At 41.7% G+C, this 22,269-nt stretch overlaps 2 protein-coding genes across 2 annotated transcripts in view; both read left to right on the top strand.

Moving 5' to 3' along the window:
* Positions 1-8,137: 8,137 nt before the first annotated feature.
* On the top strand, positions 8,138-17,857 carry pxdc1b (PX domain containing 1b). The gene is made up of 5 exons (XM_030099929.1): positions 8,138-8,477; positions 15,182-15,273; positions 15,381-15,498; positions 15,590-15,701; positions 16,112-17,857. Exons 1-5 carry the CDS (start codon positions 8,222-8,224, stop codon positions 16,233-16,235), a joined length of 702 nt encoding a protein of 233 aa, XP_029955789.1. The 5' UTR covers positions 8,138-8,221; the 3' UTR covers positions 16,236-17,857.
* Positions 17,858-19,647: 1,790 nt separating this feature from the next.
* Positions 19,648-22,269, top strand: part of tmx3b (thioredoxin related transmembrane protein 3b) — a 32,253-nt gene continuing 29,631 nt past the window's right edge. The window contains exons 1-3 of the mRNA XM_030099891.1: positions 19,648-19,738; positions 19,997-20,054; positions 21,107-21,146. Of these exons, the coding sequence (XP_029955751.1) occupies positions 19,648-19,738; positions 19,997-20,054; positions 21,107-21,146 (189 nt within the window). The remainder of the gene's footprint in view (positions 19,739-19,996; positions 20,055-21,106; positions 21,147-22,269) is intronic.

Raw genomic sequence — 22,269 nt, 5'->3', positions numbered from 1 at the left:
TCTCCATCACACGAGGATATGTGAGCAGCCTGGCGTCGGCTCGGCTGTAATAAGAGACAAATGTGTTTAGAGTTCAGCATGAGAAAGGCTCTGAGGATGAGTGGGCAAAAGTCTATTTCCCATTTAAAGTTCACTCTTTTGGAGGAATTACAGCGGAATGAGGGGCCGAGGCAGAATGTGCTGAGTCTGTAAATGTGGCCAAACCACAGATTGAAGCACTGCTACACACATACGCACACACACACAGACACACACATCCTATTATTACTTTGAGGAGAAGGGTTTTTTTTTTTCTTTTCTGATTATACAGAGGCTGTCTGTTCATGAAATATAATCATTGAAGCTCAGAGTAAAATCTACAAAATGAAGCATCCTTATATTAGGAGCATACTTTGGAAAAAGTTGTGTTTTTATTCAGTTACCAGACGTCACGGCCTTTTTGTTTTAACCAGTTTAAAGGTTGAAATGTGCTTTTTTTTTTTTTGGAACAAAGTTTATTGATATTTCAAGCTTCACAATCTTCACTCATACACATTCTGTTTCAGTGTAAAAGAAAAAGCTTCAAGAACAGCTTCAATATAGTGCAAATAGTAAAATAAAAACAAATGTAACCAAAAATGAACAGTTCGGCAAAATAGTCATGAAAATGTGTTCACAAATAGCACTTTGATAAAGTAATACACATATGATACCCAGTTCAACCTAAATTCTCCTTACTAGAACTTATAACCCTCATCCTAAATTTAAGTGTTTTATCAGTGGATTCCATCTCTTTTTGAATAATTCAATGTTCAAATTCAACTGTGCAGTAATTTTTTCCATCAAATATACCTTTGTAATCCTCTCTTTCCATTGATTCACTGTAGGGGGAGATGGTTTGCACCACAAAACTGTTATCATTTTTTTTGCCACCAAAACCATTACATTTAGAAGGTAGTTTTCATCCTTATTTAACACCTTTACAGGGAGTACTCCAAACACAAAGATCAGCGGGTCGAACTCGATATAAATTTGAAATAATTTTGAAATTTCCCCCCTGATTCCCTCCCAAAATGTTTTCAGTTTTGGACAGTCCCAAAAAATGTGTGTATGATCCCCAATATGTCCACATTGCCTCCAGCACAAATTTGTTTTTGTCTTGTCAAATTTAGAAATTAAAAAAGGCGTTTTAAAGTATCTCACGTTCACTTTCCAATAAAACTCTTTCCAAGATGGACTGTTGGTTAGTTTGTGACCAATTTCCCAGACTTGTTCCCAATTTTGATCATCAATCAAAACGTTCATCTCTAATTCCCACTTTTCTTTTGCCTCCAGAGCGCTCCCCGAAATAGTAGATTGTAAACACTTATAAAGATATGATACAATCTTATCACTTTTCCTTTCTTTCATAACCTTGATAAAACACCTTTCCAGGTCTGTGGGTTGTGCTTGTAGTTGTGACCATTCTTTATGTGACATTAAGTAGCTTCTCAACTGTAGAAACCGATAGAAATCACTTGAAGTCAGTCCAAATTTCTCCTGTAATTGGTTGAATGATTTTAGAGTGTCCCCTTCAAATAAATCATCTATAAAGATAAGATTATTGTATTTCCATCCTTGAAATCTTAAATCCAGTTGGCCTGGTAAAAAATCTATAATATCGCAAATTTTTGTAGCTCTGGAAATTAATTGGGGTGCTTTTATCTTTTTCTTAATTGTTGCAAGAACTTTTTGAGTACACTTCATCCATGGATTCGAAATTTTGTGTTTATTCCATACTTCTTTAGAATAGAATATAAGAGCTTGCAGTGAGAGTCCAGCGCATGAAGTTTGCTCTAGACTTAACCATGTTGTTTCTTCACTTTGTTTTGCCCACTCCACTGCGCCTTGTAATTGAGCTGCCCAGTAGTATAGTTTTAAATTTGGTAAATTTAAGCCTCCATTTGCTTTACTTCCTGTCAACTGTACAAATTTCACTCTCGGTTTTCTTCGTTGCCAAATAAAAGTTGAAATCATTTTCTCTATCTTTTTGAAATTAACTGCTGGGATCCAAATAGGAAGGGACATAAACAAATAAAGAAATCTGGGGAGTATATTCATTCTAACAGTTTCAATCCGTCCAAAAAAGGAGAGTGGCAGTAATTCCCATCTTTCTAAATCCTTTCGCATTTGATCAATAAGTTTTTCATAATTTAACTTGTACAGTTGCGAAGCATCTTTGGTGATAAAAATTCCAAGATATCGAAAGCCGTTGAGGGGCCAATTAAATTTCACTTTTTCGGATAGTTCTGAGGGCCAGCTACCCTTGATCATCATAGCTTCAGATTTTGATTCATTTACCTTGTATCCTGAGACAATAGTAAAATCCTTTAAACATTTTAAAAGTGCGGGAATAGAGGTTTGAGGATCTCTAATGTACAATATGATATCATCCGCATACAATGATAACTTATGTGTCCTGAATTTATCTGTTATTCCTAATATTAATGGGTCATTTCTAATTAGTTCCGCTAAAGGTTCTATACTAATAGCGAACAAAATTGGTGACAAACAGCATCCTTGACGTGTGCCTCTTTTTAAAGGAAACTTTTCCGACATATGACCGTTAACACGTACTCTAGAGGTGGGTTCTGAGTACAGTACATCAAACCAATCGGTAAAACATTTGTCAAAGCCCATTTTTTCCAATACCTGTTTTAGAAACATCCAATCCACTCGGTCAAATGCCTTCTCAGCGTCCAGACTGAGAAGCATTGATGGGTGGATATCCTCTCGAGCTGTTGAAATTATGTTTAGGGTGCGTCTGATATTATTAATGCCTAGCCTTTTTGGAATGAATCCTGACTGATCGGGGTTAATTAATTTATTTATAACTCTTTGTAGCCTTTTGGCCAGAATGGCACTTAGTATTTTGACATCATTACACAATAAACTTATTGGCCTGTAGGAAGAACAATGTGTAGGGTCTTTTCCATCCTTATGGATCACCGAAATTATAGCTTCAGCCCATGTTTTTGGAGGTTCTTTAGCACTCAAAGCATGGTTAAAAACTCTGTGTAGGACAGGGATGAGTTCTGCTTGGAAGCATTTGTAAAATTCCCCGGGGAACCCATCCGCCCCTGGTGATTTATTATTCTTAAGCTTTCCAATGATTAATTTTATTTCCTCTTCTGAAATAGTTTCCACTAGATTTTTAGCCTCAGATTCATTCAATTTAGTAAGGTTAATTCGTTGAAGAAATTCTTTGATCTTATTCATTTTATCAGGAATGGGTTCTGATTCATATAACTTTTTATAATATTTAGAAAATGCGTTAGCTATAGCTTTGGGATGTAATACCAGCTTTTGGGACGTAGGGCATATAATTTTTTGAACTACTCGACTTGCTTGTGCCTTTCTTAATTGAAATGCTAGTAATCTACTTGCTCTATTTCCTTGTTCATAGTATTTTTGATTAGTGAAGCGTAATGCGCCTTCTGCCTTGTATGTCAACAAGTTGTTCAATTCTTCTCTACATTTTATCAGAGCCTTTAGGACATCCTCATTGTTTGTTCTTTTGTGTTCAGCTTCTAGTTGCTTAATTTGTTTTTCTAATTTGATTAGGTTATTCTCACGCTCTTTTTTAATTTTGGAGGATAATGAAATAATTTTGCCCCTAAGAACTACTTTCGCTGTGTCCCATAGAGTAGAAGGGGAGACAGCATCATTATCATTAGTATCTAGGAAAAATTTTAATTCATCCTTAATGTATTGAATCACCTCAGGATCATTCAGGAGGGAAACATTTAATCTCCAGAGTTTTAAGGGTTTGTGTTGGTCTATATTTATTGAAATTGATACTGGTCCGTGGTCAGACAAAGTTTGGGGTTCAATCTTGGAGTCCTCCACTCTGTGAACATCCTGCTTGGATAGACAAATGAAATCAATTCTAGAGTGGCTTTTGTGAACCCTTGAAAAATGTGTGTAATCTCTAGTTCTTGGGTTTTTCATACGCCATACATCTACGAGCCCCAATTCTCCCAGAATATTTTTCAATATTTTGGATTTGGATGATTGAAATTTGTGTTCAAACGGAAATTTATCCATGTGATTATCTAATACACAATTGAAATCCCCACCAAGTATTATTGTTCCTTTTGAATTCCCAGCCAAAATTTGAGCTATCTCCTTGAAAAAACTCGAATCATCCTCGTTAGGGGCATAAACATTCATAATTGTCAAACTAAGTTTCCCAATAGACCCTGTAACTAGTATCCAGCGTCCATTTTTGTCCTCGAGGACTTTTTCTGAAACAAACGAGAGAGATTTATGGAGAAGTATAGCTACCCCCCTTTTTTTATAATTTTCATATGAAGCGCTAAATACCTGTCCTATCCAATCTCTTTTTAATTTAGCATGCTCTGCCTTATTTAGGTGAGTTTCTTGTAGAAGTCCAATTGAACAATTTAACCTTTTTAGATGAGACAGAACCTTCTTTCTTTTAATTACATGATTCAGCCCATTAATGTTATAACTAACAATATTAAAATTAGTCATCACAATCAGTTAAGTAATTTTCCACTACCATCATGTTTAGGTTTCTTTGTGCTATTCTGGATGAAGCTGATTTCAAGAGTCAGTATGCCGAAGAACAGGGAACATAAAGAACACCAGAAGAACATTTGAAAACTTCCAATAATACAGTGCGTTGCCGTGGCAACCCACTCCCGATGTAAAATGGGCAGGGAGAGCTGACTCCCTGGACAAGGTACACATGTTGTGTTAGCAGCAGTCCACATAGTCTACAACTCTTTGCTGCTTAAAAAGCCCAGTGTAAACAATATTTGAGCTTTTCCTCCAACCAAAAATGAATTAAATGAAATTTACATATTTATAAGCCTATTGCAGTCTCATATCATAGTGTTTTCTCCACAAACCACCATAAATCCTCACCACTTCAATCAGTCCTCCTCTTACTGATCCACTGTGTGAACAAAGGCTCTGATTTCTTCAGGGGTCAGCGACTGTCCGTTCTTCTCCCGTCTTCTCTGGGGCTGCCATCGATCCTGCAGTAGCTCTCTCTCCAAAACATCCCGATCGTCCACCTCAATGTTTACCCCAAGTTCCCTCAAAGTAGGTTGAGCCTCGACCAGGGAAGGAAAAGTCTTGGTACCCGTATCCAAAAACACTTTAAGTTGAGCTGGATATGGAGACTGAGCCTTGATGTTAACATCCTTAAGTTTTTTAATCACCTCCCGCACTTGCTTCCTCTTTCTCTGTACATCAGGGGAGTAGTCCTGGTCAAAGAAAACTTTCTTTCCCCGAAACTGCACGTCTCGCTGCTTCCACGCTTGTTGCAGCACCACTTGCTTCACTCCAAAATCCAGAAAACGAACTATTATGGATCTTGGTGGTGCTGTCGGCTTTGGTTTCGGGACAGTAGCTCTGTGAGCCCTCTCAATGCGAATATCCAAGTCTTCTGGAAGCCTTAGGTTTGATTTGAGAAAGCCACAGAGGAATGGGATCATTTCTCTGCCCTCTGATTCCTCTTCTATGCCGTACAGTCTGATGTTTCTCCTCCGCATTCTGTTTTCCAAGTCGTCTTGTTTTGCTGTTAGCATAGCATCTCTTCTCAGCAGGTAAGCTAACGCTCTTTCTTGCCGTAGACTACGATCTTCGGAGTTGCTCACTCTGGTTTCAGCATCTGTCAGTCTCTCCTCCAGTGTGTCCATTCTTTTCTTAATGTCTCCAATCGAAGCTTCCATGCGCGTTTGAGACTCTATGATGTCTCGTTGTGCGTTTCCACATTCTTCTCGGAACTTTCGGAGCTCGGTTAGCATTAGCATATCGCCCCCGGTGTCTGATTGGGCTAAGCTAGTATCTAGCGTTAGCTGCTTTTGAGTGGACTTCATTTCGTCGTTTTTCCCTGATTTAGGATCTTTTCTGCTCGGCTTGTTATGAGAGCTCATTTTCGTGGTCGTCTCTTCTTCAGCTTTTCTTCTTTGGGTGGAGTTATATCATTAATAGGCCGTTTAAGATGAAAAATAGTCGGAGCGCAGGTATTTAACGAGCTCACTCGGGCATGCCGGAAACGGAAGTCTGAAATGTGCTTTTATAGATGGAAATTTGTTAAAGCTGACTGCCTTATATGAAATATATTTGTGAATCTGCATGCTGAACGGCGTCGATGCAGCTTTCAGAGCCAGTCGGAGCGACTTTGTCATTCCGGGTCAACGCAGCAATCTTCTTCCCACTGTGTAATTTCTGCCTTTGTCCTGATATACGGTAATGGTAGGTAATGTTTGGAAGTCGACGTCCGAAGAACGCCCACGACCACGTGGACGATCTGAAGAGCTCATGAATGTATGGCCTATAGCAGCACGCTGAACCGTGCTCAGAACTCTGGGAAGTGAACATTTCCAGCTCTAATGTTTGAAAAGATCAAATGTTTTTACATGTAAATGAGAAACATTTGATGGGAAACAGTTTATTTTCGTTCTCGCCTCTTTGTCTGCTTCCAACAATATGCTATAAAGTCGCTGGAAATAAAGCTGTCGGGTAGAAACGGGACAATGTTTGACTCCTGAAATGTGACAAATTGAAATTTCATGCCTTCACGAACGGCTGATTTGTTGCTCTGGGACATTTGTATTTGCCTCAGTGAGAGTGGTTCGCTCGTAAAGGTGCAGCAGGAAGTTAAGAAGTGGGCAGGAATTCAGACTTTTGCACCAACCATCTGCTCCGCCTCATAAAACGCGTCAGACGCCGATTGAATTTCCTTTTCTCATGAACTCAACGGCACCATTTTCAATCATCTGAGCAGATTTCCTCGCTGCATTTGTGTGACTGCACGGCGAAGGAGGTTTTCACCGCTTGCTATTTCCTGGGCTCTGTTATTGCGAAGCGCTCCAGGAGAACCATTAGCAGACGATCCCTTTCCCCGCTGCTCTAATTAATCACAGCTCAATCTCCATTTGTTGCCTGGATTGTGGCTTCTTGTGAGCAGTTTTACTGGTCTCTGCTTCTTCACGGTAGACCGCTGGTCACTGGAGCAGGCTGCGCAGCTTTGGCTCCAACGCTTGTATTTGCTGAAGAAAAGACGTTTGTGAGGTTGGAAAAGGAAAGTCTTGCGATTAAATGTTCCCAGATCTCCTCCAGCACCTTGCTCGCCCCCCCTGACCGCAGTCAGAGAACGACTGACGGCTTGTTTTTCATGGATGAACTGAACAGCTCAATGAGACCAATAAACCCACATATTTTTTTTTTATTTGCAGCTCAGCAGATTTCAGATCCCACAAAATAAAGGCAAATAGCAGTTTCTCAGTTTTGCATTGGATATGTAGAAAGTATCTTATTACAGTGTTATTTGGCATTTGAAATCTAATTTTGACAAACCTCAGAGCAGCCATGGCGTCAAGCCCCCCCCCCCCGAATCTCTGCTTCTTTGACCCCAGGTTTCCTTCAACCTCCACAGAGCTGCAGACTGATCGCAGACAGACCCAGTCATTGCTGCAAACAGATGCAAAACTGCTTCAGACATCAAATCGTGGCCACAAAGAGCCATTTTAAGAAGCTGGAGGAGATGCAGCATGACCACAAAGTGACAATAGAGAGAGCCAGGAGTTTATATCCAAGAACCAAGGCTTTGAATCCTTTTAGAAGTTGACATCTAAGACAAAGTACTTTCTGTGGTGGAAGATCAGGACAGATAAACCTCTTTCTGGAACTCTTGATTTGAGAAAACCTACTGGAAAGTTTGTGAAACACTAATAAAACAAAACAAAAGAAGCAAAGGGCGATGAAGCTTTTTCCTCTGGTTATGAGGTTAAAAGACTGTATTTTTTTGCAGGCTTTTCCATTTCTTGCTCAGTAATACCCTGTTAAGGAGGAAGGAGGGAGGGAGGACAGACAGGGAGGGGAGGAAGCTGCAGAGAGAAAAGCCAGAGTGAAGTTAATGCAAAGGATTTTAGAGGAAGCAGCAGCGACTGGAGAGGGACGAGAGAGGACCACAGGACTTTGGATTGTTTGTTTTTCTCAATATTTAAAGGAAAATCAGCTGATTTTGATGCCACGTTGGAGGTGATTGAGGCTGTGATGGGCCGATCGGTCCATGTCCAGCCCTCTTCCTCCTCCTCCTCCTCCTCTGTGGGCTGAGCCAAAAGTTCCTCAACTTGTTTTCTCGGCTGTCGGCCTCAGTCCGAGGCGCGCCCCCCTCCCGGACGGCGCGGTCCGGGCCCCCCCCCCCCCCCCTCCAGCATGCGGGATGGCATCGGCCGTGTTTGAGGGGACCTCCCTGGTCAACATGTTCGTGCGGGACTGCTGGGTGAACGGGATCCGCAGGCTGATCATCAGCCAGCGCGGGGAGGAGGAGGACTTCTTCGAGATCCGGACCGAGTGGTCCGACCGGAACATTCTCTACCTGCACCGGAGCTACTCGGACCTGGGGAGGCTGTTCAAGCGGCTGCTGGAGTCTTTTCCGGAGGACAGGAGGCTCCTGTCCAAGTGTCCCCTCATAGAAGGTTGGTCTGATCGAGAACTGTCATGGATCAATATCTTTATGATACTATTGACAGGTCTTTTAGTGTTGTATTATTAAATTATGGGATTATTATCCAGTTCTTATCATGTCAGTTTCAGTAATCTCACAAAAACCCATAAAATCCGCTTGTTGCTTATGACGTTATTTAGTTTGAGCCAGATGACATGATGAATATTAAAATCAGATGTCTTCCTTGGTTCAGGGCCACGCAGGCAATTTGATCTTCTGTAAAATGACAGCATCTGTTGACACAACCACAGAGCCAGTTATTTCTATTTTAGTGCAAGAAAAATGCATACATAAGGATTTTATTTTAGATCTTTATAAAAAAAAAACCTCAAAATATTTTAGCTTCTACTGCAAAACTTTGACACAATCCCATTTGTAGCAATCCCAAGTCTTTGTTCTGCATGTTTTTTTTGTCATATAAAGATCTTAAATTTCAATCACACCAACTGCCTGAAGCATTCAGGATTTTTTCACCCATGGGTTTGTTGGTGGATTTTTCAATGCAGTTACTTACTATTTAACCCCTGTGAACTTCCAAAGTCACAGATGCTATTTATACTATAGGATAGATTCAGCTGGAAAAGGAAAATTAGCCAAAATGACACATTCACTTGCTTAAAGTTTGAATTTTAGACTTGATCCCAGCTTCAGCATCCTTTGTGCCACAGGTAAATTTGGAGCAAATAATGTCATGAACTCATGATTCATTTTAAAGTAAGATACTATGCTGAAGATACTATTGAGACACTCGCCTGTTAAAGGGATTTATTCTACATTTTAAGGGTTAAATTCAGGCCAGGAACTGTGCTCATTATGCCGCCTCATGCACAGAATAATGTACATCCCCTCTTTCACCTTCTCTTCAACTCTATTTTATCACCTGATCGTGTTTCTAATCATTATTTTCTTGAATTAACAGCTCTGTTTCATAGCTTGTAGTTTCACATTTTACTCAGCAAAGACCTTCAGACATTCACTTTGCAAGTTTATAAAAGACGTTTTCAGTTTTCCCCATGAAGTTCTCCAAACTTTGTGGAACTTTAAGAAGTTCATCCAATTGAAAATCATGTTACTACCAACGATCATCCTTCCAATTTTAAAGTTAAGGTTTATTTTCTTAACTGGAGAAGACATCCAGTTGTGGATTCTCCCCAGAAAAGCTTCTGCCTGCACAGGAAGCCCCCCTCCGCCTCCACAGTGACGATCCTGTTTACATTCTGACTCACTTCACCACAGCTGCTGGTTCGTGGGTTTTTAAGGATTACAGACAGAAGCGAAGAGAACAGCTGTGTACAGTGAAAATATAAATCACCCTGACACAGCGATTTGAACTATTGGGCGTCAGAATTTCAGATATGGATGTTTTGTTCTAGCAGTTTTAATCCAAGGCAGCTCCAACAAAACAATCGATCGCAGTCAGTGTAAATCAGGAATGGTTCTGGACCGGTCTGAACTTTCCCAGCCTCGTGTTTGTTTGGACAGGACAGGTTAATAATGAACAGAATCCTCTTTCGGATGTCACTTCAGCAGACCTATCACGTAGCCTGCAGACCACAAGGCCAGTGTGCTGACAGCATGTTTCTAATCGCCGTCAGTATTTAGGAGCTGGAAGATGCCACATTGATCTGCGAGCTCTGCCCCGGCCTCTGTGTGGAGAGGAGCTGGAGTCCCCATGGGGGGAATAGCTCAAGTACTGACACAGGATTATTCCTGGAAACCTGCTTCACCCGAACAGGGAATAGTGAGTCTTAACGGGATGTTGGGGACATTTTTTATTTTTGGTGTTTGGTAAATAAACTCCACTGATGTAAAATTTACTGGATGAAACTGGGTGAATACGCAACTGACCCTCCTATCTCCATCCCATTTCTCTACTTTGATCATATTTACACCTGCAGTGACAAACTGGCCTCCAAAGTGTGTTTTTAGACTGGAGGAAGCATGAATGTCCTGAGAAAACACCCAGGGGAAATACGCAAAGATCATCATGAAAAGGCTCCTCAACCTCCTTAGATTTGGGGTTTAGAGAGGCTTCCTACATTTTGTTTAAATTACACTTTTCCCCCCTTTTTCTTGAATATTTTCAATATGAAAACTCCAACAATGAATGCTTTAGTTGTAAGAAATGCCAGTGAAGTGGCACCTATTTCAGTATTTTCTGATTTATTCTGACTGTCATCAGTTTAGTGTTAATTTCAGAGAAACAGGAAGTAACGGTTCTACTCACCAAAGATTATTCATGCCTTTGTTTGGTAACTGTCATTTTTCATTTAAAAAACGTAAAACTGAAACATTGCTCATTTATGGAACTGAAATTGACTTGCTTCTTACCAGACTTCCTAAGAAGTCACATGGCCGACTGAAGATTTTTTAGTTGGAAATACATTCCTTCACTAGCTGAAAGGCATTTCTATCACATGATATCAGTCAGTTTGAAGCCGCTGCTGTGAGCCGGCCGGGGTTTTGCCAGGTTGAGCCTATAGTGCTGGAGGTTTGGATCCCACGCCGACGTGCCTTGCCAGCGCCGTCGATCTGGCAGCGCTCCTCGCTCGTTTTGGTGTTTATGCTTTCCCCGCAGCCTCCTTGGCTCTTTCTCCTTTGTCTCTCCCCGCTGAGCCTACACAAATGTTTTGGAAACATCTCCTCGGTGGTAACTGGAAATCTGCGCTCCGGTGAGGACAGCGCTGCTTTTTTTTAGAAGAGATATTTCAGATCTCATGACTACGTTTTCCCTTCCTTATTCCGTCCGTCCCGATGACAGCTAGAGGGTGATATCAGAGCTGCAGCAGACGTCAGGACTTCTAAAGTGACTCCGGCTGCTCTGATGGACGGTGAACCGCAGGGTTAATAACACTCGCCTAATGGCTTTCCCCCTGATTTCTGCCTCTGTTCAATATTTCATTTGCATCCATTCTGATTGCCACTCAGATTGAAAGTCTAGCAGCCCGCAGCTCTGGCCTTTCTCGCTCCGCCCGGCCTCCCTCTCCGGGCTCGGCTCATGTTTTCCTGTTTCTGTGCTGCGTCCAGGCAACCAGCAAGGCGTGCGGGGCTCTGCAGACTGATGTCATGATGAGAGGGAGACGGCGTGGGCGAGAGGAGAGCGCTTCCCTTATTTAGCTCCGTTAAAGCCTCCTCGTAACGCTTACCTTCCACGTGACCCCGCGGCGAACGCAGACAGGAAGCCATTGCTCACATTCCATGCGAACCAGATATCATCGAGGAATGCCGACGCACGCCGCGTCCAAAAATCACTCCTACGTGCACTCCTTCACCCCTCCCTTTATTAAAAAGAGACCGCAGGATAAGTATTGTAAGAGTGTTTCTCATGTCAACATTATGCTTTGTATCTTCTGGAGATTATTCAGTTAAATTTATGGACCTTCCCAGAGCCGTTACTCACTCAGTATAACAAACTTCAGAGTTCAGCCGATGGTAAACACATTACATTTCAAACTCTTACAGATCAGCTTCACTGTTTGCTCGAGGCATTAGGTCTTATACACACAGTGTCTCTTGATCTCTGAATTTGTTCACTTCGTCTGTTTGACTTGACGACAAACTGATTAGATTTTGAAGGCCAAAGTTTAAACTTTGTGTCGGTGTGACCTGGTTTCTTCGTGAAGCCCGGCGGACGGACGAGGCACATCTGGAACAGAGTGGATCCGTTCATACATTCACGCTGAGGCGTGCATTAACCCTCGTCTCTGCACGGATGACACAGCAGTCTCTGCCCTGTGCAACTTAAACGAAAGCCTCTTCTGAACGTCTTCGCTCTCACGTCTGTTAAAGATGATTTCTGGCGTTCTGTGTTGACTGAGGCGTCTGGAAATAACATGCTGACCAGAGCCGGGTGAGTTAGAGGCAGCATGATTCAGTGTTCTGCTGACAAGAGCTTATCAGATCCCTGCAGAAGATAATTGAAATGCGGCGCTTCTTGCAACATCATGTGACTGTTGTAGAAGTGTGTTTGTGGGGGGTGAGGACATTACACAACTCTTGTTGTTGCACTCTGTTATTTAAGATAATACCGTCAGTAAAGTCTTTTGTCAACATGGCATGTTGATGGTGCAGGTAACCACTGAAGTAACCAAAAAAAACCCAAATATTTTCACAGAAGAAGATATTTTCTGCAGTGAGCTAAGATGAGTAAATTAAGTAACTTTTAAGGGAAGCCATCGTTGCATAATTAGTTCTGCACTAGGATTACTGTAGCCAGGAAATCCATGCAGGAAATAAACACTTCAACAGGAGATTTGGAGGAAACAGCCCCCCCTGCCTCCCTCTGCCCCTTCTGGGTCATTTGTTTAGCGGCGCAGTTAGTGTCTGAAGATTGAGGCATTAAGGTGTGGCACGGTAAACCTTATAAAGGCACTTCAAGTTTCTTTTATTCAAGATTCACTGAACGTGGAGATCATTGTGATTAAATCAGATACTGTTAGTGGAAATCGATCGCAGATAACATTTCAGTTGCCGAGAAACAGCAGCTGTACAAATATCGTCTTGTAAGTGTGTTGGAGAGATGTTATTTTTGCTGGACTTGTCTCCATGTGATGCTTCACGATCAATATTTTGAGAAAAATAACCAAATGACAACTGGTCGAGGAGATGACGGTGCTGACAAACAGATCAATGTCTTTTATGATCAGACTCTGTGCAGACTGTGCAAAGCATTATGGGAATGTTCGAATGCTCCACCGACTGTATTTTGATTGATTGAGCAGATTCAGTCAATGGGCCTGATTTTACCCTGTTCATGTGCTGAAGCGTCCTTTGACAAGACACTAAACCCCATGTCACACCCGAAGGAGTATGTGTGTATATGTGTGTGTGTGTGTGTGTGTGTGTGTGTGTGTGTGTTTGTGTGGGCTGTGTGTGTGAATGATGTGACTAACAGCCACTGATGCTTCCGAAGTTGAAAAAGTACATAAAGCGAGTGAATTTTGTTGACTGGTCGTCATTTCAAATCCTCAGAGCGACGCCTCCTGAACACAGTGGAGCCGTTGTTTCTGAGTCCTCTCTGTGTTCTGAGGCTCCCAGACTCCCACCCCGCCTCCACCTTAGGATTGATTCAAATCTTTAATGCACTACATGGTAGGAACTTAATGATGTCGTCCATGGAACAGCTGAGAGGACTGAGAGTGAGGTTAAGTCTCCGTGGTGATGTATTTTCTGTTTGGGTATGTTTACGGTTGCTAAATAGTGTTGAATTTTCATTATCAGATAAATATTATTAATGTTGCATTTTTCATGCAGGTGATAATCGTGATACTAAAACAAAAAGGAAGAGAAAACAGTAATCACATGATCGAAATCAAAAGAAAAAGACAACAACTATTAAAATTAGGTGCATGAATCTAAAAACAGTTCTTTAAGTAAACAAATACACTGACTACGATCATATTTAGGACCAAATGACCCAATAAGCACCTTTAACACGATGTATTTGATTCATATGTTGTTGTTTTTTTTTAATTTTTGTGACCAATGTTGTGTTTTTGGTTTGCTGTGAACTTCTGATATCTTTTAGGTTCTTGTCTGACAATCTCAATGTTTTCATTTGACAATTCATACGGTACTTATTTGTTAAGCATCAACCTTCCTGGAGGCAACAATAAGTATACTGTCACTGGCTTTAAAGAAATTAACCTTTGAACAAGTTAGCGTCATCTGGGTGTGTCCAGGATTTTCTGTTCTTTGTTAAAAAACAGTATGAAGCTTCAAAATGTGTATTTATTCGTCACAAACTGGTCCTTACGGTCCTCTCAGTTAAACAAAAGAAGCTTCTTTGGAGGCTCAGTGAGCTCCCAGAGTCTCCCGGGGAACCTGTGCTGATTTAACTGTCCAATCACCGCTGAGCCCCCTGAGTGTAACGCCCTCATTATGAATGGATGAGGCTGAGAGCGAGCATGGTGGCGCTTCAGGCCGCCTCCCCCTGGTTCCCCCACTTCAGTCTAACCGCCGTGCCACTGCGTTTTACCTGGACCACTCACGCCGGACGGTTCCACTCCCCTCACCACATCCAGGACGGCTGTAAATGATGCTCACTCCGACCCCGTGTGGCGAAATGTAGAGATTTTATACTCCGCCGTCTCTTAAATTCCACTCCCACTTTAACGCAGGATTAGCATGTTATCGCTGACATTCCTCTCTTTGCCTCGCTGTCCACCACTATTAATTTCCCCTGTTATAAACTCCAGTGATAACAAAGGCGGTATAACGGCGTCGGTTTATGCCGTATGTGTGCTGCGTTTTCTCACCTTCCCCTCCGTGAGGTAAATATCGAGAGGCATTGTTAAGAGAAAGGTTATTTTTAAGGACTGCCACAGTCGCTCCTGTGTTTGTATCAACCTTTCTCAAGACGTATTCAAACCTGTCCTGACCGATGTGAGGATAACGGCGTTCTGCCTCCAAAGGTCATCGGACACAAATAGTTACAGTGTGGCATTTTGTGCCATAGTTGTTTTATATATGAGACTCTATAGCTCGTTGTTGACACCATAGATCTTTAGTGATGGACTCAAAATAGTCAAGAGTAATACTGACTGTGCCTCAGCAGTATGGAGGGAGCATAAAATGGGTTTAACTAAAAAGAAAACTGAAAGAAAACAAACATCTTATGTATCCAGGAAAGAAGGATTAACTGCGATCTGCTCTGTGTTCATTTGTTCTGTGCAGGACTGGTGAAAATCAAAGAGGCGAGCGACATCGAGGAGAAGCTGAACGAGGTGGAAAGACTACTGAAGAACGCCATCAACATGCCCTGCAAGGTTGGTGATTAGGTTTAAACAAATGTTAAATTAGATTAAAGAAAACAACTTTTCAACATTTGGGAAAATTGAGCAATATTTAAACGATAAAAACGTTTGCTCTCCAGTATTCCAGGTCGGAGGTGATGCTGACTTTCTTCGAGCGGTCGCCGCTGGACCAGGTGCTGAGGAACGATAAGGTCCACAGAATCCAGCCGTGCTTCCAGAGTCCAATCAAGATCTCAGGTACTGCTGTGGAACGACATCGACGAAGCTCCAGGATGGAACTCGGGCCCTGACGTGGCGTCTCTCTCTCTCTCTCTCTTGTTTCCTGCAGAAATCATGCGGTCGAACGGATTCTGTTTGGCCAACACAGAAACCATCGTGTTCGATCACAGTATCGATGAAGAGAAAGAGAGGCCCTCGTCCACAGACTCAGTCGAGCACACGTGAGTCTTGAAGAAGCCGATACTCTGCATGTCTGGCCTGATTTCATGTTTGAATATCAATTTTTGGGGTATTCTCTGGTTTTCTTGCTACCGCTGTTTGTTTTTGAGTGTATAATAATTAATTTGCTGAGAGAAGAAGTCAAAGAAGTCAAATGTGAACCCCTCCACCCTCTTTGTGCAGCAGAGGAAGTGGGTCTGCGCACCTCTTCCTTCCCTGGGCGTGTGGAGGAAGCAAAAGAGGAACGCATTCCTCACAGCACTTCACACAAAACAACATTATGCATCACTGTTAAATGGAGACGTTGCTACTGCAGAGCTCCAGCACGAGTCGACCCCAGCAGATGTGTGAAACTTGTCAAGTCTTCTGCCTTTCTGCCCGTTGATCAGCGTGTCTTTAATTCGATTTCCAGGTACGAGGACGGGACAGAGTTTTTGCCGATGGACGGGGACGTGTGCGACGAGGAGACGGAGGCGTACGTCACCAACCTGTCCTACTACCATCTGGTTCCATTTGAAACTGACATCCTGGAATGAGGATTCACACAAACTGTCCATTAAAATCCAAAACTGTCACCGAATGGAGCCAAACTGCGCAACGCTGCACACAGTGGCTCCAATTTAAAGCTGCTGAGCTTTTTTTTCTTTTTTTTTGGGCCCATTTTTGGGTTTATATGCAGAATGCAAGCAGATAGCAGATGACGGGAACAGCAGCAGGCGTTCTCTGTGACGCCACCGCCGTGCCTCTTCCGGAGCCGTGATGGAGGTCCTCAGACCTCAGCAGCATTATCAAACATGCTGCTTGGAACTGAAACGTCACACTTCAGCGGAGTGAGGACTTATCAGCAGGAATGTGGGAGCAGATGTAACTTATTGGACCGTTTACTCTTTCTGACCAGCACACTCTCTTTTTTTTATCGACTTGTTTTATCTCTGTCGTCTCTCCTGCGGGCCGCTGATCCGGATTCTGCAGAGATTTGTGATGCATCTGCAAAAGCCGATCATCCTGTCGCGCAAACTCGCTCCCTGAAGCGCTGCCCGGTCAGAGGAACCGACACACACCAGCAACAAGCGTACGGCTCCATCGTAGGAATGATGGCATTCAGTAAACACAAACACAACAAACATGACCGACAGCTCATAAACAATGACTTCAGCAGGTTATTTCAATAAGAATTGTTTTTTTTTTCCACTCAGTTCTTTGTTGAATTAGCGAACACAGGAAAGATACAAATAGTAATTTTAATTTAGTTTGATTCTTTCCTTTCTTAATTATTAACTTAGATGTTAGTGACAGATTTTTTTATGTCGCTTTGTCTGAAAAATGAAGTAAAATGTGAATGTATTACAAGTGTAGCTCGTAATGTTGCTCTTTTTTTTCCCCGCTCACAAAACCGATAATTTGAAGTTTCAGAGCGGAGACTGAGTGTCGTCATTGTGTGGAAAACTAAATCATCTCGCCGCTGTTGTTGCCTTCCAAAGAGTGACAAATGGGGCAAAGAGGGCTTTGTTTAACGGGTCGATCGAGGTCATTTCTGGCCCGTTTCTGTAAGACGACATGAGTGGGTTCAGTTCGGTCAGATGGCTGACTGCAGCCTCAGTCAGAGTGTGGGAGTCTGCAGCTCCGCCTGCCATGGGGCTGAATAAAAACCTCTCTTTATCTGCAGAAGACAAATGACCTTGCTGTCCTGTAACTGTCTGTAAGAGGAGTTGTGTGAAAAAAAAAGGCAAACAGTTGATTGAAATTCATGCTTTGCTGTGTTTTATGGATCCTCCCACTACAAGCAGTGCACTCTGGTTTCTGAAACCCAGACGGTGGCGGAGCGGAGAGCACGGCGGATATTTTAAATTCAAGTGAACAGCTAAAAATGTTTCTTGGTGAGGGATTAGTTGTCATTGTTTTGACAGTTTTCTCCCTCCCCGCAGGAGCCATTGAGGCCTTACAATGTAGGCTAAGAGCTTGTGTCCAGGTTTTTAGCCTCCTAAATACAAAGGCATTCAACCCTTACAAACTTGGCACATGAGCCCTGAGCAGAACAGGCCTCTGCATGAGTCTATTTAGCAACACAGTCATGATCACCATTCACCCCGTGAGAAAGTACAGCTCTTTCACAGGCTACAAAACTGTTTCATGCTCTTTTTCTGCTTTTTGTCCCTTTTTCTCAGTCCCCAACAATGATATGCTGAATATTCTTTGGACACAAAGGTTTCTACTGTACACATCTTTTCTTGCAGTTTGGCTCAAGGGAACAAATATTGAGCTTCATAAGGAAAATAGATTTTTTTTTGTCCTTTAGAATCTTGTGTTACGACCTAATTTTATTTAGAAAAGAAGTTGATTTTGTGTAATGAAGCAAGTTCAAATAACAATATTTGTTTTCTGCAGGATGACAGAGGGAATCCGTTATAGTTTTACCACAGCTTCTAAAAATTATGACTGAAATGGTACTTCGCCAGTTCCAAACATATCACAGCTGACAAGAACCACACGACAGATTCAATAGAAATTTACACGAAACGTTTTATTTATTTAATACTCTTCCACCACACTCTGTGAAGCTAACCATGTTTTGCCTTGCAACATATCGTACGTTTATATGCTACTGTTGTATGAGAGAGGATCCTCCTGCGTGTGCCACTGTTGTGTTCATTCTTGTTGTAAACTCTGACAAAGTGTTTGTGTTAACATGTTTGATACGTTAAAAGCTCATCAAACAGTATTATATATTATATTATATATTGTAATACGAGTCTCTTAAATCTCTTAAATCTTCTCAGAACAAATAAATATGTTTTCAGTAAAACTACTGTTTATGTGTTTCTGTGCATGGTATAGACTCAGTCAAGGTCCTGGAATAACACATCAATGACATTTATGTAACACTTGTGTAAAAGCACAGTTGGACACCATCACTTGCACGATATGTGCATTTCTTTACAAGCGCTGTGTGATGGTGGTTATGCTTAGAGTTGAGTTACACTTTGAATGTGGCAGACAGCTTGTGGTAATTCATTTGATCATATATACACTACATCAGCTTGGAGGAGACAGAGGATTGGGCTGTTGCCTGTGGTCTTACAGGGACACCTTGTGGGGAGTATTGGTAATAATGTTTACTATGTCTTGTTCCATAATTAAAAATGAGATTTTTTTTTCCTTCAAAAACAAGCATTAAAATGAAAAAAAAAAATAAAAAAATTAATTCAGGCGTCCACAAAATGTTATTTGAGTCTATTGAACCCAAAAATAATGTTTAGAAATAGTGATGCAAATAGGAGAGAAAGAAGTCCAAATATGAAGAGATGTCTTTTTTTGAACTGGAAAAAAATCGTGGTAGGTTTTGAATCGTATGTGACACCAAATCTGATCATCAGGTGAGTATTAAAAGCTACTTTAGGAATGTTAAGAAACAAATTTACATTCAATATTATCCCATTACATAATCCAGAGGGTGTCAAGGTGAAGGGAAGTAGACATCACCCACCCCAGGTCTATAAATGCTGGATGCTGGGATATTTTCATATTATAAGAATGAATCGAGGCTGTGCAAATTTCCGACTGGCAGGTGAGTTTGCATTTTCTCCAAGTTCCTCGGTGGTGACTGTTTTCCAAAAGCATATGAGGTGAATCGGTGAGTGTGTGTTTATTAATGTGTGTGACATAGAGAGTTTGTTCTCTCATGAATCATTCTCGCGGCCATAGGAGAGAACCGCGCCCCGCACTTTGATAACCACAGGAACAAAAAAGATGATGAAAAATCAAAAATCAGATTTTTCATTCACATATTAAAAAGTTAGATTTTATTTATAATGAACCTTCTACGGATAATATCACAAAGTGCTGTAAAGAACAACGTAAAAAAATTTAAATTAATAAAAGCATAAAATATAAAATTGTTTTGAAAAACGTCATCGCGTAAAACGTGCCGGAGGCTGCGTGACTCCGCGCATGCGCACAGCGCGCAGATTTAGCCGCTCAGTTTCCTGGTTGTTTGCACTCGAAGCGATGGCTGCAGTGAAAGTGTCCCTGCTTTGTGGAGGTACGTCCACTCTTTCACTCACCCCCGACTACACGCCACTCACGCACACAGACTCACACACTCCGGGGTGTGTTCGGACGAGCCTCCCGGCCGCGGCCGGTGAAACTGAGGCAGAGTTAGCCCCGGAGCCCAGCTTTAGCTGGAGATGCTCCAGTCAGGAGGGAGGGAGAGGAAACACAGTGATGCTGTGGATCTCCCTCAGATAAACATGCACACTCCGATGTCAACGTGCAGTCTGGTTTCTGTGTTTCTCCGCAGTGGTAGCGGCTTTTCTCAGTTCACCAGTGCTTGCATTTGTTGAAGATCTAGACGACACGTAAGTGATGCAGCCCTGCATGCATGCTCTGCTTCAGCTTCCTGATCCTCTGCCGTTAAAATATGACCACGAAATGACACTTCAGAGTGGGAAAACATGCTGTGTGTGGATGGAAAATCTCTCCACTGGTTACTTATCCTCTCATGTGTCCATAAAGTCTGCACAATGTATGCAAATCTGTCGTGATTGCGATACACTGCTTCCAAATGTATCATGCTTTGCAAATTCACAAGGACAGAAAAATATGTAATTGACTTAGCTGAGTAAAAACAAGCAGGTGTATGTGATAGAAAACCAGCTCCACAGTCACATATTTACTCAATAAGGGTCAAGAAAAAGAGGACTGTATAAGTTTGTTTGTTGAATCATTATAAAGATGGAAACATGTTTCAAGCCTTCACCCACCTCTGTTAGGCTGTGTGCACATTGAGATCGGATCAATTTTTTGTACAGTTGGTAGATCTTGACTGTCACCCAAAAGCTTCTGACATCCAGATATGGAATCAGGCATTTTAAAGGCTGCAAGATTTCAAAAGTAAAATGAGTTAGATTAAGAGTTATTATCATTTTTTTTTTAGATCAGGTTTCCATTAACACTGTGGTAGATCCTGGTATTATGTAATGTATTCTTTCAGTTCATTCACCAGCTCTGCCTTCATTTGAGTATTGCAACAGTTCGACCTGTAATACATGTTATACAGTGTAATACAGTGTAATACAGTGTAATGCAATTTAATTGTCAAATAGGTTTTACATATGTTTTCCCTAAGGCTCCATCCATTCAAATTAGGCTGCCCTTAGTTATTTTGCCTTGTTAACTCAAAAAAAAAACAAAACAAAAAAAAAAAACACTTTGTTATGAAAGTATCATAACCTAATAGGTTAAAATAATCAGTAGCACCCACCACTTGAGTCTTTGTAGCTACCACTGTAATACAGCACCGTTTGGTTTTCCAAGATGCCAGTATGCCGTATTGTGATCTTTTCCATGTTATCTTTCCAGCTTGGTCACCACAGCTACGACTTCACTGTGTTTTTTTCCCCTTTGACAGATTCAAAGACACCAGGGTGAATGACGTCTGGCTGGTTGATGTGAGTCTGACGCTATGCGCGCACCCAAACACACAAAAAAGCTAATCTGGGTCCTTTCAGCCGTGGTTTACTCCACATTCAGCTCCCCGCTGTCTGGATCATCCCTTGCGGAAGTGGCAGCAGTCGCGCTGGGATGTGATGACGGAGGGGGTGTGCCGGCTATCTCTTGTGTTTGTGATTAGTGAACGAGAAGTCATGCATGCCGGGCAAAGCCGGGGGGCTCAGAGATGGTTTATATCAGAGTCTGCAGCTCCAGCGCCCAGAGCTGCTTGTTAGAGCAGCAATGGTGAATTCTGACATGATGTTTGAATTTACTGACTCCACTGTTTCTCAAACAGATTTGTTTGAATTTTTATTTTGAAATGTTGATGAAGATAAATGAATAAGCTTCATTAAACTGTAGCTTTACAATGCATTGAGAAATGGACGTTGTTAAAACATTACATGGAACCATCTGTTAGTAGCTGTAGATAAATCTATTATTTGGGTTGGCTCACTGTTCTTTGTTATTATTATCCTCTTTTTTGTTGTGAAGCACTTTGAGCCGCATCTTAGAATCATTATGTATAAAAGATGCTATAAAAATGAAATTATTAACGCTCATAAAGCTTTAAGATCGCGATTTTCAGGAATGTAAACGGCATCTTGTGGCCGTTAGTTGTGTTTTAGTTTCTTTTCGTCGTATTGTTTTGAGATAAAAGATAGCGTGCAACAATTTAATGCTTATTGTCAAAGCATACATGAAAATCTGTCAAGAGTTTCCTGTTTTTCTGAGATTCATTTGTCTGATTATATAGAAGGATGAAATGCTGTCAGATCCTTCTGACTCGGCTCTGTTGGAGTGGAAACACTTCTAATGTCCCAGCTTTGAGAAACGCAGCTGTAGGAGCAGCTGCAAAATATCGCAAATTTTTTTTAGATTCAAAAAGGTCTAATCTACAACGAACCTAATTCATACGGTTTGCTACATTAGTGGGATTCCTTTGTCTCTGTGTGGACACTGTCATTTGGATCTTGATGAGCACTGAAGGAGTCTGCTTCATTCCATCGCTCCTGTTTTTCAGACAGACAGAAAACATGATTCGCTCTAAACATAGCAGATCTTATGTTCCGGTTTGTAGCC

This window comes from Salarias fasciatus, chromosome 9, assembly GCF_902148845.1.
Source record: "Salarias fasciatus chromosome 9, fSalaFa1.1, whole genome shotgun sequence".
NCBI classification, from domain to species: domain Eukaryota; kingdom Metazoa; phylum Chordata; class Actinopteri; order Blenniiformes; family Blenniidae; genus Salarias; species Salarias fasciatus.
Note: the sequence above shows the minus strand (reverse complement) of the source record. Positions and strands in the feature narration are given on the sequence as shown.